Raw genomic sequence first — 16,914 nt, forward strand, 5'->3', positions numbered from 1 at the left:
CGATGAATCAATTAATCTGTATAAGAAACAATCATACTGATCTGCTACAATACTTCGGCAAGCAAGATCAAGAAGCATGCTGGGGATCATAATAGTTCTGTAGACATACATACAGTACTATCTCAAGATTGATGTCACTGTTAAACTGTAACTGAAAATTATCAATTAAGTAAGTTGGAAAACCAATGCAACCATCCTGCAATAACATAAAGATTATGGTAATTAAGGTAATTCATAAATTACAACAACAATATGAATAATCACTAATAGTAAGTAAACATTCTGCCTGGATCAGTAGATTCAGATAGTTCACATGACCCCTCAAACGGTAAATTGTTAAACTGCTTACAATTTCTGTGAGACATACTAGTCCCTTTGTAATATTTAATTCTTAAAAATTCTTAATATAGTCATCAGAATGCAGCACTTACTCTGTTTACCCAAATAGTCTGTACTCCTAAAGCCTGGGCGGGGGGGAAAAGCGTGGACAGAGGGGAAGATCTATTCCCTTATCTATTTTGCACAGCTCCAGAGTCAATGGTGCTGACAGAAGCAGGTGACTGGGAACATATAGTCTGGGACACAGGAGAGAGCAGGATTGCAGCCACCTGCATTGACACTGTCTTGAACTGTTGATCAAATTGCCCCTTTGATCCTCACCCCTGTTGTCTCCAGACTCTGCCCTGGTATACCGCTTCCTTACACCTATTTCTGTCTCACACAAGAGAAAATCTTTAAGTCTGGATTAGTCAGTCTATAAGACCACACCTTTGATAAAACATGCTATTACTTCATGTATATATGTGAACTTCCACTAGAAGGGTATTTTTCATTCTAGTCTTCTAGACTTGAAGCTGTATATTCCCTCTGACAAATTTGGTCTAAGATGAATATCTTTTTCATTTTGCCTACAAATAATGATAAAGAGCTAAACAGAAAATAATCAGTAGGAAAATGGTGAGATCAAGGGAACAATTATCTTTGACAAATTATGTCCAAGATCTGTGTAACCATTATTCTTAACATATATTAGGCATATTAGGAACATAATCCATAACAGAGAGTAGGAATTTGCAGAGGCAACAGATATTTAATGCATATTACATTATGTATAAATTTGTAAACCACTACACTATTTGCCAATATTTTTTTTTTAAATATGTTTACCTTTCTGGAAGAATTCCTCTAATTTCTCCTTGAAGGGCTGGAGATGCTCTTCAGAAGACTCTTTGCAAACTAACTTCATCTGCTTTTCAGAGGCTATAAAAAGAAGTTAAAAGACATTTTTGTGTCAGAATTCATCTACCAGAAGTAGATGTCAACACTGTAGATGCCTACATCTAAATGAGTCACCGAGACTTGCTTTAGAGAAAATGGAAATAATTAAGCACTGAGGAATCCGGCAATTACATTAAAATAAAAAATACCAATGGTAGTCAAGCATACCAAATAGAAAATTCTATACGTTTCTAAACTGGAATTTATCTTTAGCAAAGTCTAAAACTCCAGCTGTGTGCTGAGACTAACACAGCCTGCCTCACACAAATTCTAGATGGTATTTAAAGCTCTAAACCTCATTTCTGTGGTAAGTGGAGGATGCCTTCTATCTGGACTGATTTTAATCAATCAATGACAGGCATCCTATAGTGAATCATTTTTCCTAACACAGATTCAGGAATTTAGCTTTACGTAAGTATTCTGGGCTACGATATGAAACAGTAGACATCTGTATGAAAGTTAACTTACATCTAACTGTAGTTTGTTTACTATTTAATCTAGCTGTTATTTTAAGACCTGATGCCATGCCAATTTCTAAAAAGTCCAGGTTGTTCATCAATGAATTTTAACATTCCTAGAACTTCTAGTAAACTGTACATTCCAGCATTCCATATTAAAGACAAAACTCTTAGAAATCAAAATGCAATTACCTTCCATTTAGCAACTGAAATTATGAACTAATACAAGATTTTTTTTCCCCAAAACTCTTCATTTGCAAGAAGCTAGATTTAGGTGGAAATTTATTTAAAAATTCAAGAGTTAAATCCAAGAGTTACAGCTTGGCTGAATGAAACATATTCACACCATATTGCTACCAACATGATAGAATTCAAGTTATTGCAGCAAAATTTAATACGAAACTATGGAAACAGAAGTTGAGAACTTGTAATTAAAATGTTATGTTAATGTAAGCTTGCAGTGCAGTGAAAAAAGTCAGTAGAAGGTTGAAAACAGATGCATACATTTTATTGTATAACTAGTAGTGTGCCTATAATAGTCTTGGACCACCAGGACTTACTAAAAACAGAGCGCTTTTCAACTGAGATCAGAAATACATTTGGACAGTTGTAACAGAAAAATTCTGAAAAGTTACCTCTTCCCATCTAAGTGTATATATCATCTCTCCACAACTCATGTAGGATGTGGGCTACATTACTGGGGAGCTCCAGAGCTTACGTAAAAAGGCCTGGGCTACAGTCTAAGTTTATCTTTAATCTCTAGTCTTGCAACCTGTAGCGTAAGACAGGCCTTTGATACTGTTCAGAGCAAAGTTAATGAATATTTGTTTGTATGCCAGATAGTAGGCAGAATGGAGCATTAATTTAAACATATTGGGAAAGTTTTATTAGCTGCTCACTTGTGTATCTTTAATAAATTAAATTAAACAAAACAAATGAGAAATTGGGGAAGTTTATATGACTTTTAAAGATTATTTTCTTACAATACAAGTCTCTTACCATTAAAAATTTGAACTTTCCATGACTGTTATCATACACAATGAAATTTATATATACTTAACGTTTCTGTTTGTAGAATTAGAAGGAGATGCCTACAGCTACTCAAGTAAATTGTAAGACTTTACTTTGGAAGAAGACAAACACATTAGGATTGTATAGAGGGAGGAAATCTCGCAAAGTAACTGAGACAGTACTGTTAAGTTTCTGACTGGAAGTTGGAACTAAGTTACAGCAGGTTTGTGGTATTTCTTTGTGTTTAAAAACATCTACAGAAAGTTATGTAAGGCAATATTTAGAATTTAGTTTAGATAAATATAAAATGACAAAAATGTAAAAGTATTAGTACACATTATGTTCAGGCATTTGGTATACACTGAATATAGAATGCACATGCTTATTACAATCACGTAAAGTTGCTACGACTGCAAGCCAATAATGGTAATAATCTTATATAAGTAAGTTTGTATAATTCTATACAGACGTAGATTTCTATGGATATATATTATAATAATAAGCTTGTAGCTACAGTAGTATCTAAACATACAATAAGACACTCTAGAAAGGTTTTTTCCCAAACATATGGTGTTGCTAATGCATTTTCTGGAGTACTCAAAGCTTCCTAGATGCTTCCTACTAACATCCATAACAAGAAGATCAACATTTGGCATGAGGAGAGAGCAGCGTAAGAAAGGCACAGAAGAGAAGAGTAAATGAGACAGATGAAAGAATAAGTAAGGGGTACTGATTAAAACTCTAAAAGTTTAAGACAAGATGAAATGAGATTAGATACCAATTTGCTTTGCTCAAGTCATCTTGACACAATGAAACTCAGAGAGACAAAAGAAGTCAAGTAAATGCTGGCAGACTCTTAAAAATTTGCATTTTTGGAAAGCCTTAAAGAGACACCTTTAAACAATTATCTCAGCTGATGATATTTATCTAGATGATATCTATCTAAAACTAAAATCTATCACTTTACTTCCAGAAGTTCTTTCAGATAACTGCCAAAACAGTGTGAAAGGCTCTGAGAAAGTTTTAGCTTTGAGCTAAAGGAATCAAGGACAAGGGTGATGAAGTGAAAAATCTGTTCATCATGAAAGCAATCTGTTTCCCCCTGTACTGCTTAGTCCTCCTCTAACTGACTGATGTAGGTTACATTTCACTCAATAACCTATACTTCTGGTTGTCAAACAAAAAGGTATCTGGGCAACAGAAGGTTAACTAATTCTGTTTAAAGTCAACAGCACTGGAATATTTTAATAAAACTTGAATTTATTTACTCTCTAACATTAAAAGTAAGACACATCACATAGGTATGGAGTCATCAGCTGAAGGCAGTCATGAACCTCAGCTGGAACTGCAGTGGCAAAAACATTTGTATTCCTGATGAAATCTCTCCAGTATCAGTGTTCCCTTCCACTCAATAATGAAATATCCTATGCATAAAAATGACTCCTTGTCCAATACCTGTAAGAAAATGATGGCTAGGACCATGAACCAGATATATCTTTTAGGCTGAAGAACTGGGGAACATCACCAAATTTGCCTGGGGATAGACTGGGCAAACAACGGTGGAAATATGTTCAAAGGATTCACAAATCAGATACAAATAGAGATACCCTTGGAAGAGGAAAAAGATTTTCATGAAAGGGCTAAATCAAAGGGTTTGATGAAAATGGCAGTTCTAATTCTACGTATTAAAATAAGATGGTCTTTGTTAACCTAGATTTGTAATATTGGTTAAAGACTACCATACAACTCCATGACCTGCCCCAGTTCTACACAACATAATATAAAGGCTTCTGGTAACTAACATGCATTGCATTTCCCGTTAAGTAAGTTCTTTTTTGTTTGTTTGTTTATTCAAAAATGTACTTGAAATATGTTGGTTTTAAAAAAAAATACCAAGTCCTGCCAAACATTATATAAAAACAATAAAACTGAAAAGTCCTGTCCCATCAGTTGCTTTGATTTTCTTTGCTAAAAATGCTGTAACTTGTGCGGGAACGTTACCTGTATTTTTTATATTTTGTTCTCATATTCACCACAATACAAACCCTTTCCTTTTTAAATGGTAACTATTTTAGAAAGGTTTAAAAAAAAAAAAAATACAAGTGTGTAATAGTATTTGAAAGCCCTTACAAATTATTGGATGTACATCATACTTCACCCACTGCAAATCTTGGCCACAGAAATGGAAACCATTAGCAAAACATTAAAACAAAGCTGGAAACTGCTGATTATCAGTTTGCCACTGTCTTCAGATTTAATGCAGTACTTGGCTCAAAAAGTTCTTAAAAAATCCCCAATATAAGTGAAAATGTTTACAAAACAGAATGTTTCTCACTTAATGCCTATTGGGCAATAGTCTTTTAAAACTCCACAGACACTTGTAAATCTGTCAAAAGAATCACTGCCCATAAACAAACCTTCATGTAAAGAGCATTTCAGTGTCAATCAGACAGGATTTGGAATTTTTTAAGCACCATTTTTAAAGTAAACGCAAAACCAGAAATAGTTTAATGTTGATAACAGTAAATTACTAACTATTTACTCACCAGAAACCACCAGCAGCATTTACAGGAATCATCCTGACAGTGAAACCAAGTATCAACACCATGAATTCCTACAAACCTGTCACTGACACTATCCCCCATGAGTTATACCACTGTGAAAGCTGCTAAAACTGCCCCCTCCTCTTGTCTCTCCAGACCTGGCAGGTTATACTGCCAAGCTTGCTATTTTATTTTCTTGTTATAATGCAGGCGTATCTTTGACAGGAGGGTTATTATTTGATAATTCTTTTTTAGAATGTTTACCTTTTCTGTTTCAAATGGGATTTGAAACTATAATGCAAATGAATTCAATATAGCACTAAATAACCCCAGATTTCTGGATGAGAAGATCCATGATTTTTTTTATAGTGAAGAGGCCTGTTACAGTACTTTGGCCTATATACCCAAATAAGAACCTAATAAACTTGAGATAAAATGCATAAATTTAAATTATTCATCAAGTGCAATATAACTTGCTCATGGTTTAGTTTGTTTGGTTTTGCTTTATTACATTTTCTTACTTGCAATCAACTTTCTAAGTTAAACAAAAAGTTACAGGAGATGCATGTTTACTCACTGGACACTGCTGCAGGATTTGGTTATATTCTGTTGTTATTCCATTCAACTTACATACATATTTACTGCAGGTATACATATAAGAATGTTAGCTTTATTACAATCCATTATATCTGTGTACAATCCATCTACAGCTCTTGTGCTTATTTATGACCTTTCAAGTAAATGTTCCTTTTCAGATAAGATTTTAAATTAATATGGAGAAGAACGGGAGAGATTTATCTTGATTCCTTTGGAGTACAGTGTAAGAATTTTGACAACTTTTAACTGCAAATGGTTATGCTGCTACTGACCCAGAAAAGCTTCAGACTTTTTGGACACACACTGATAATCAGTACACAGCTCAATGATAGAAACAACAAAGGTTCAAGCACTAATTTCCTGGCCAGACCTGTGTTAATACAGAAGCTGTTGAACCAGAAAGGGAAATTCCATGAAGTGGGATGTGAGGTTTTCTGAGACAAAAGTATCTGAGAAAAGTGTAGAGGAGGTTCAAATTGTGGTGGCACTCTATTCTCGAGCTTCGTTTTCATTGTCTTAAGGTAAACAATTTAATGCAAAAAAATGTTAGTACACATAAAACTAAACACGTCCTTCTAACCCATTAATTGCTTGCATAGTTATTGTTCTGTGAAGTTATTTTCAGCTAAATTAGAAGAAGAAATATGCCTCTATACACAATTATTCTCCTCACTCAATAATGCAGTTCTCTTAAAAAGACATTTTAGAGTATAGACGCTAATACATAAAACTTTAAACAGTCTGATCTCTGAAATTCCTTTTTCTTATGACACACAGAAATAAGTATCCATTTAGGCACTCAAGCTCTCATGTATGTCAGACAGAAAAATATTTCAGTGCTAAGTCTTAAGCTGTGGAAAGCGAGATTATTGAATTAGTGGCATACGAAACATCCTGTAAAATTCACCTGTTCTAATGCATTTTTACTGGAAGCTAAGAGTCAGACAGCTTGACCAGTTTGATTGGATATTCTGGCTTTGTCTTTTAGATTTCTGATTTTTTTTGCTTGTTTGTTTCTTTTAAGTTCAACAACATTTTGAACTTTTACAGTATGTTGTGGCATGCAGAGGAACTGTTCAGGCCGACATTAATTTCAACTAACCTAGAAAACATTTTTTTTGTTCCTTGTTTTGTGAAAGGGTACCAACATTTTATATAAATAATTAAAAAACTTTCTGTTAAGAGTATTTCCTAAAAATACATTTAACAAAATGAACGAAGTTTGCAAGTAAAACTAAATATTTTTCACACCATAGCAACATATCTGAGACTCTGGTTAATGTATTCTCTCTGAAATGGTAGTTTACATTCAGTGTGCCCTTCAGCAGAGAAGCATAGTTCAAGGGACTGAACATCACATATAAATGAATATAATGACTAAACCCTCATAATTTTCCACTCAAGTCTTTGCAGTATTCCTTAAATGATTCCAGCATACAATATTAATAGAAAGTTTTGGTTTAGTGTCAAGATCCAAACATACAGACCTCCACACATCATTAAGATTTGTCAGGAGTGGAGGATGTGTGCCAGCAGAACCCACTGAGAAAATTTCCCTTTTCGAACATTTTCCTTCTGTCTGAACCCTACAAAAAATTAGTATTTTGAAATTTAAGTGTCTTGTATGGCTAGTTTAGAAGACGACAAAATTTTTAAGAAGCAATAATAATATTTTTCATCAGATAAGCTAAGATTTTTACAGTTCTAGGAAAAAAAAAATACCTTTCAAACACACAAACACATTATTACTTAGCATACTGAACAAGAGATCAGATAGAAGAGAATTTCAGGGTAACGGCTGAAACAGTATGCTTATGACCTGAAAGTGTAGAGACCAGAGGAGTGATCTCCTGTCCCACTCTGTGCTGCTGGACCTCTGATTTTATGTGCAAGACAGATCATTAAGTTCCACCTAAATAAGTCTTCTATCAGGTTTACAGCTTCGGTTCAGCTAGAGCATGCTACTTATATTTTAAATCATGTAAATTCATAAATTACCTACAATATGAGCAGGAACACATCTCAAAGCACTAATTAGCCACACTACTATTAATCTGCATCCTACAGTCTGACTTAACATACCTGCAATCTTTGGTCATTGGCAGTAAATACGTAAGTGACCCCTCAATTCTACAGGAAATCTGCCTTTTCGTTTACGGCATGCCCCCTCAAAGAGGAAAAGTCACTGTTCCTCTCAAGGCTAGTATTACACATGCGCCAAACTACATTCATTATCCACCATACACATTGATAGGGACAATATTCTCTTGTTCCCAGATGTACATTACATTACTACGTAGTTACATAACTAATGCTTAACACACGAACACAGGCACATTGATTTGTTTATATAAAAGGGCACACAGAAAGGTACACAGAAAATCACAACTGTGGCATTTCCAAGACTCGTTTTAGAATCGTAACATTTGCAGAATGATTTTTAACAAGAATTGTCTGAGGATTCTTTAGTCAAAGAAAAAAATATAAAAGAAAAAATTAACAGCATGCCATTGTTTAACCAACAGAAAGCTTTCTCCCTTGCCTTTGTGCACACATGCAGACATCTGCTTCCAGGGAATAAACTCTTCTAAAACATCATTGCTTTGCTCCTCTATTATATTTCTGAATCTTATTAAAACCATTCCATACTATTCTCTATTATCACAAACTAGAAAATCTAATGGAATTTTAAGAAATGCTCCACTTAGGAAAATTTCCACTTAATATATTCATATATGAATATTACCAATGGAACACTGTCAAAATGATAGTTTTATTGTAAAATAGAATCCAGTGCACATATACAAAATGCGTTTTTTAATGCCTGTGCTGTATCTTTGCCAAATCAAAACAAATTGAAATATATTTCATCCTGCTGAGAGAAGACACTATTCAAAAAGAGGTCAGAAAACTTTGAGAAGGGAATGCCATTTTGTCAGCTCTTGAAAACAAAATAACTGTCCCTGTACAAAGCCGGCCTTTGCTCTTTTCATTACACCATTGTGCATTGCCTCAAAATATATCATGCAAATATTGGACAGTGCAACAACACAGCGATACTCACCAGGTCCGAAGCAATGTGCTCCAATGATGTGCATGTCTAAAGAAATAACACATGCAGCTATTTGGCGCCTCAGGTTCCACCACCCTGTTCAAATTTCTATTTACCCGCACGTCCAAAATTTTCAGGTGAATTTTAAAATTTAAAAGTATAATTAACCTGAAGAAAATGAAAGTGACTAGTTCCTAGAAAGTATCATAAAACTTCTCTGCTCTTGTTTGGAAAATTTTTCTAGAACATGTATGTGATTCAGATGCCTAAATCCCACTTTTAAATTGACTTGAACCACTTCATTTAAATTTGACGAAGGCTTCAATTGGTTGAAAATACTTTAGAAAAAGCCTTTGATACTTTGTTGAATACTATCCTCCTGTAATTAATAAACTATCACCTTTCACTGAGAAACATCTATTGATCCAACAAAATATTTAGAAAGTTAACACTCCAACTATAATGCTTACAATTTTCATTATATGATCCAGTAACCTTACTGTCTATAAAGCCAATCAAACAACAGAAAAAACCTCTTAACACTGTATCTGTTGCCCTATTAATAATTATTATATCATGAATATAGTAAAACTCTATTCCACAAAATAGACTTTATCTAAGGCCATATATATGAACTAAATATTTCATTCCATCTGAATAAACAGTAACACATTTAATTAATTTCTCCACCTGTGCCTACATAAAAATCCAACAAAAGTTGAAAATCTCAGAATTCATTAATTGAAAACATCAATTAATCTCTAGAACAAAAATGGTTTATAGTTAATTAGTGGACATTTTGTTGCAAAAAAATTTAACTCAGTTTGAAGACTCTGATGGGAACACACACATTTAAGAATTTTAAATTATATTCCTGTGAATAATATTAATTGATTAAATTGATTAAATAATTGATTAAATTTTTCTGCTTTTGTGTATTTTCCTATTGGTAAATATAGTCCCTTTTAATCCTTCATAAAAACAGATGTTCAGGATTTTAAATGAGAAAAATCAGAGGGTTTTAGTCTTAAAGGAGCACAAACTGATAATATTTTCTTTTTGAAGCTTCCTCCTTGTCTCTATTTACAGTGACAGTGGCTGCAAGAATCAAGAATGAGTGATCCAATTCAATTTCCACTCACTTCTCATTTCTAAATTCTCTTTGATTCTCGTCCTAATTTTGTAATACATATCCACTTTGCAATATAATGTGATTACAGAGCTCCCTGAAGAGGGACTGAATGAGAGCGAAGTAGATGTAAGAGTTTACTCTGTCAGCCATGCTAGCATGTCAGCATGCTAGACAGAGTTAGTTAGCTATGATGCTGGTATCCGTACAGCAACACCATGCTAGTCACATCCAGTGCACCGGATCTGTTTCTATGAAAAAAAATAAACTATACATATACACACAGATTCATATCTGAACAAGAATATATATATATTGTAATGCTGCCGTTTGAGAATAAACTTAAAATGAAGCACTTGAAGAAGAGGCAGGTACGTTCACCATGGTAACATACCTAGAAATGAGAGAAAACTGGAGATCTAGCTTTTTGCTTCAACTACTTAACAAACAGCTATAGAGAAGATGGAGCCAGACTTGTTTTATAAAAGCACATCTAAAGAAAAAGAAGTAATAGTCACAAGTTGCAGCACAGGAAATTCTCACAAGGGGTAAGGAAAAATATTCAAGACAGTGATTCAGCACTGGAACAGGTGCCCAGAGAGGTGCTGGAATTTCCATCCTTAGATTCAAAACTGAGCTGGCTAAAGCCCTGTACCACCTGATCTAAATATAAAGTCCTGCTCAAAGGCTTTGGACCACAGGACCTCCAGAGGTACCTTCCAACCAAACAACCCCCATTTTTCTATGATTTTAAGATACTTGTAATGCTTCTGTATGAAAAACAATGTGAAAACAGCCACTGTAACAGTAATTTCTCAACTTCTCATGAATAGCTTTACTTCCTTCCGTTTTAATCTTTTTGTAAGGGTTATACAATTTTACAAGATGGGCTTGCCATAAACTGAAGTTTTGATGAAGTTCCAACTTTAACGCAAAAAAGTTGAGAGTAACAAATGTATGCAAGATACAGATCTATCAACAAATAGTTTGAAATTACTAATTTGAAACCATGTGTCCTGGAGTATTGAAATCCAAGTGATTAATACAGGGATCTGATCCATGAAGTCTTCTTTCTATTTTATATTAAATTATTTCCTTTCAGTCATTTATGTGCATGTTTAAAGACCTGCATATATACTCATATACACTCAGTTAAGTTAGTAAAAATTTAAAACATATATGCAGTACTGAAAGCTATTAATATGAAAATGGCAACTAATATCTCTACTGGTGGTCATGAAAGAAGGTGACAGCAAAAGCTATGTGGATTTTCAGTGGGATCAGAATGTTACAATCTCACAGGAAATTTAATTAAGTATGAGAAATAAAGTGTGACTTTTGAAAGTATTCAGAGTCGTCCTACCTTGGTTCCAATTTTAACCATTCAATAAATGTCCTTGCTCTTTCAGTTGTTAAGATCAAGAGTAAGAAGAAGTTATAATGAACATCACAGTAAATGATACAAGGAATCTAATACTGTTTTCTTTTGACTAATGGAGCAGAATTGTAAAAGTTTACAAACTGTATTGCAAAGTAGAGAAATGAGTATGACAGATGGAAACAATCTACGGTGCAACTAATTTTGAATAATTAAGACTGTTTAGTTTTGGAGAGAGATGAATAAAAGGTTCATGGTAAAACTTATGCAAGTCTATCACACTTTGGTAAAGTGGCTTACTTTCTAAAAAAACTACTTACGATTACACATTTCAAATATTCTATGCTTATTCCTGAAGAATACCAATTAAATGGCATTGTCCAGACTAGAAGGAAAATCATGTCTAGTCATAGGAAAAGAAAAAAGTAGAAAACATTGCCCTAGACAAGGAATAACATCTCTTACAATCTTAAAAGATGATGCAAAGAAAATAACTTTTTTCCATAAATGTAAAGATTAAATGGAAAGCTAATACTTGTTAAATGAATAAATATATATGCTTATGCTATTATGCATTATTTGAAAACCTTGGGAATACACTGACTATAAAGATGTGGAGTGAAAACCTGAGCTTACAGAAAACGTATCTTTTTCCTGCAGCCTTAAAGTGGAACCAGATTTCACTCAAATTTTCATCTCGCTATTTAACATAGCATTCTTTTGCACTTCTTTCCACTTAAAAGCCTATATTAAATGCATATTTTTGTTTATCATTTTTTTAACCTAAAAATGCTCATGATCACAATGTTTGTTCTGGAATATGTGTTAAAAATCTGTTGGATTAAGATTCTCCAAAAAATTATTTGAATTTTTGGGACAAACTTTAGTCTATTCCCTTCAGACTAAAGTTAGCCTGTCCCTTTAAAGTCTAATCTGAAAGACTTCAAAATAGCAAATTGCATGGAAGTCAATCGGTTTACCTGAAAAGGATGAAAGAGTTTGTACTCCATCTAGATCTGAACTTTTGGTTCCACAGTGTCTAGGTATTTCACACCAGAGGTTTGCACCATTAAGACATGCCACTCATAACAACTCAATCCTTCCTTTAATATCCATGATGGAATAAATGAATGTCTTCGTAAACTAGTAAAAATTATTTTTAATACTAAATGAGAACTATTATGAAAATTATCAAAATTACATTTCAGGCACAAAAGGTGATATTTATCTTTTTTTTTTAATCATTCTGTATAAATCTCAGAAAAAAAGTAAGTTACTAACAGGACCATTAGTCCACTCCCTAATGGCTCACACAAAAACCCCTCTTTATTACCTTTGCCTCATCCCACTTGCAAGGTAATCAGCTTAAGATTACTTTAGCCAACCAAACTGTGAAATAAATCCAATGTACCCTATAACACAGGCAGCCCCAGTTAATATTGTTCAAATTATTTACATCTGAAGGACCGCGCCTGTCTGGATAGCTGGGCCCGACGCTTCTCTGGACTTGGTTTCTGCTATTCACATCTGTTTCAGCTTTAGACTTTCACTGGTATTCTGCCAGCAGCCACAACTTTTTAATGGCTACAATAAACTACAGAGACTCATCAAATCTTTGTTGTACGTGTTAAAATTATAACCTCTTCAATTAAAATTCTGATTTAAAAATAAACTACAGCACTATCTGAAGAAAACAATTTGAAAGGGAATGTTTGAGAGATACAACATTTTATATGAGTGATTGTTTCTTTGTTTAAATGTAAGAGAAACTAATCACAGGAATGTTTGTTAGAATTCTGCTGCATATTTTTGAGTGATAAAATACCAACATCTGAAAACATTTCCACAGCCTTTTTAATTTCAAATCTTTTATGTCATTAACTTTATATGTTAATTGGTTTGGCGGGATTTCAAATACATCTTTATAAGCAAGAATTATGAAAACCACCTCAACATAACAATTTTTCTAGATTTTATGTAAATACCTAAAAAAATTTTTTTAGAAAATAGAAATCAGTGCTTACAAGAAAGCTGCAGTTTTTATTTGAATAGTTAAAGCATTTAGCTTTTCCTACTCGCTGTCTGTGTCTTTGCAATGTAGAACAAACATGATGTGAATGTCACATCCTCAATGCAGATCATGCAAGACTAAGATGCATGACAGCAGGACTACATGCTGAAAACGTACAAGATCAAACACAGATCATGTTTCTGCACAAACTAGCCCAGAAGAGGGCAGGCCAAGGGGTTTACAGGGCCAAGCGATGAGAGGAGATAGAGCACTCAGTTATGCCCGGGTCGAACAAACAACAACTGATACTTTCCTACCACTGTTAACCTTTGAAACTATCCTAAAGACAGCTGTGACCTAATCCAACAACTTCTAACTAGAAGGATAAATTATTCTGTAGCAGTTTTCATTGCCTTACATTGAAAAACATTAAAAAATCATCTTGTTCAACTCTGATCCTAAAACAACTCTTCCATTTTGATGCAGAAATGAAAACAGAGAAGTTTTTATAGGCTTTTATGCAGATTCTCTCCCTAAACTTAATTTTCTACACAAAACCGCTTCAGTACAAGTAGCAACTTTTCCTTAGCAAAAAAGACAGGCTTAAAATATTCAGTCATCATTTGCTGGATTTATTTTAGAAAGTCACATGAAGCACAAAATAAAAACAAAACTGCTTGGAACACTTAGAGAGCAACCCTTCCTCCTTTATTTCCACTCAGTACCTTGATTGATAGATGAGTTGGGATTCTTTATAATAAACATTTAAAAATGTTTATTTTATGTCCCAGGGTGAAAATATTTTTAACTGGAGCTTTCCATTTCCCTTTGCTGTGCCTTGGCAAGCTGTGTTTTATTTCTACATTAACAGTATTCAACTTTTTCTTGTAGCTGTTAAATTGTTGTTATACAAGTACTGAAGAAAGTATTTATGTTATGGAACTAACAGATATCTACAGTTAAACACACAGTTCTGGAGAAGCCAGAGGAAAATTCACACATAACTAAAGAAAATTTCAGAAAGGTTTCTTTAGGGGCCTTTTAATTGTAAAAGAGAAAACTACTTTTCAGTATCTTTACTTTCATTTTTATTAAGTCATGAGTTGGAATTTTTTTCCTTTCTAATTTATGTGAGTAATTTGTGCCACAGTGTAAAAACTCTAAATGAATCAACACTATAAACCTAATTAGCAATAAGAAAACCTCATAAAGGTTACATCTTAAATGGCACTTTGTTGTTCACAGAACAAATGTGCAAGTTCCCAGTTACCTTCTAGATCTCTCTTCAGTTTCCTTAAGTCTTTTATTAGGTCTTCAAACTTCACTTGGGAGGCCTGGAAAAAATCCTGTGGTTCTGGTAAAGGAAAAATACTCTTGTCTGTTCCTGCTTCCTAAACAAACAAACAAACAAACAGGCAACTATGAAAATTGAATGCATTTGCAGTGAAATAAATTACTGCTTTTGAAACGTCATCTACGAAACACTACTATAAAACTTTAAAAATTGTATATTTTAAATCATCCTTGCTAAAACAACATATATATCATTGAAGATGAAATCCTGACCATTCTGAATGTAGAAACTTCCTTTTAGATGTTTAAAAGCAAACTGTGCTCAATTTAAACTATGAGACAACACTGAGCTCACATAATTTCAGTTCATTTTATACCAATAACGGTTTAGATAAAGGATTAGAAGTGTCTTAAAAACAGATAACGTGAATGCCTATTTTAACAAGTGATCTTCTGCCAAAGGTTTATGGTTCTACTCTGTCCCAATTCATTAAATATACACACACGCTATAAGCATAAATTGAAAACAGTATTTATATATTGCCTGAAAATTTTTATATGGATAAAAATATACAGTTGATGCTTTATGTGGCTAAATAAATCACATGGGTTAGTATCTGTATGGAACTCCTAAGTATATACCTTATTTTTAGTGCAGTAAGAAAAGAAATAGAAGTAAAACAAAACAAAAAAACCTTACAAGGTTCAAGTATTTCCATGGGAAATTTAACAAGTAAAGTGTATAAATGATATTAATATGAAATTGCTGTATATAAGCATACACTAGTGAGTTTAAAATACTACCTATGCAGAGATTTCAGTCTGTAATAAAGGAAAACTCGTAAGTTGGAGAACTGATTGTTTTGTGAACAAGGAAAAAAAAAATTATTATCATGAAGATATTAACAATCAGGGGAAAGAAGTACAATAGATGACATTTACATTGTTTCCATTTCCCCTTAGGGAAGATAAACATTTTTGTTTAAAATTCCCTGAAGTAAAATTTAAGTACACTAGAAAGTTGTTTCCCCCCAGGAAGGGGAAAATATTAAATATTTAAGCAAATTAATTAGAAAACTTTAACTTCAGCATTATTAAAAAAAGAGAAAAGATATGTTTGTCAATACCCTGAGAACTGAGAAACATTACAGGCTAGACAAAGTCGCTTTTGTTATGAGGCTTTTTACGAGATGTGTACTAAGGTTAAAGTAATGAAACTTTATTTCCCTGCTTGGGGAAAAAAAAAAAAGGAAATAAGTATATATCTACATATCTGCTATTTTCTTATCTCCTCTACAGCACAGCCCCAGGAGCTGTTCTACAGGCTCATGACATAGAGACACTCCAGCATAACAGATCATAGAATGGTTTGGGTTGGAAGGGGACCTTTAAAGGTCATCTAGTCCAACATTCTTGCCATGGGGAAGGAAATGTCTTAACTTACTTTAGTCTTGATTTATTTTAGACTTAGTCCTGGAAAAAAGTACTCATGACTACTAGCTCATCCATTCAACAACCTTACATAAGAATTAAAAAAAAAAGAAAAAAAATTTTTATTCAACCAGACATGGGGACATAAGGCCATGAAAAATTTACACTAGTCTCAAAGATTAGGTAAAAGCATCATCTTAATCTCAAAAATAAGCAATTACATACTTAAAATCAAGAACAGTGACTTTCATTTAAAACACAATAGTTCAAATTTTCCACTCAAAAACTTTGGGCATTGCTGATATCTATCAAAAAGGCTCATAAATATAATTCACTCCAAGCAGCAGCCATACCTCTTCCTGCATTTTTAGCCTGTAACTTCATTCCCATCAGCTGGCTCATTTGTCTTAAAGTCCCAACCTGTCCTTGCATTCTGTCAAGAGAGAAATCATGCTTCTCTCTTCCATTATTACCACATCACAACAAGATTTACAACGTTACACTAAGTAAGTAGCACACAGCCGCTCGCCCACCTCCCCACCTCTCCTCCTGTGGAGAAGGAGAATCAGAGGAAAAGACAAACTCGTGGGTTGAAATAAAAACAATTTAATAACTGAAAGTAAATGAAATCAAACAATGATACCAATAATACTAACAATGCTAATAAGCTGGGATCACAGACAGCACCAGAAACTGAAGAAGCCCTTGACTTGGTTTGAACACTCCTTAGCAA

General features: G+C 33.6%; 1 protein-coding gene across 1 annotated transcript in view; it reads right to left on the minus strand.

The window, feature by feature from the left end:
• Positions 1–1,167: 1,167 nt before the first annotated feature.
• The window catches only part of FMN1 (formin 1), a gene marked incomplete at its 3' end in the record, with an annotated part of 99,742 nt that continues 83,995 nt past the window's right edge, over positions 1,168–16,914 (minus strand). Inside the window, exons 12-13 of the mRNA XM_010155637.1 lie at positions 14,728–14,848; positions 1,168–1,260 (exon numbers count right to left, since the gene is read on the minus strand). Coding sequence (XP_010153939.1) covers positions 1,168–1,260; positions 14,728–14,848 — 214 coding nt within the window. The remainder of the gene's footprint in view (positions 1,261–14,727; positions 14,849–16,914) is intronic.

Source organism: Eurypyga helias, unplaced genomic scaffold (assembly GCF_000690775.1).
Source record: "Eurypyga helias isolate BGI_N326 unplaced genomic scaffold, ASM69077v1 scaffold5177, whole genome shotgun sequence".
Classification (NCBI taxonomy): Eukaryota; Metazoa; Chordata; class Aves; order Eurypygiformes; family Eurypygidae; genus Eurypyga; species Eurypyga helias.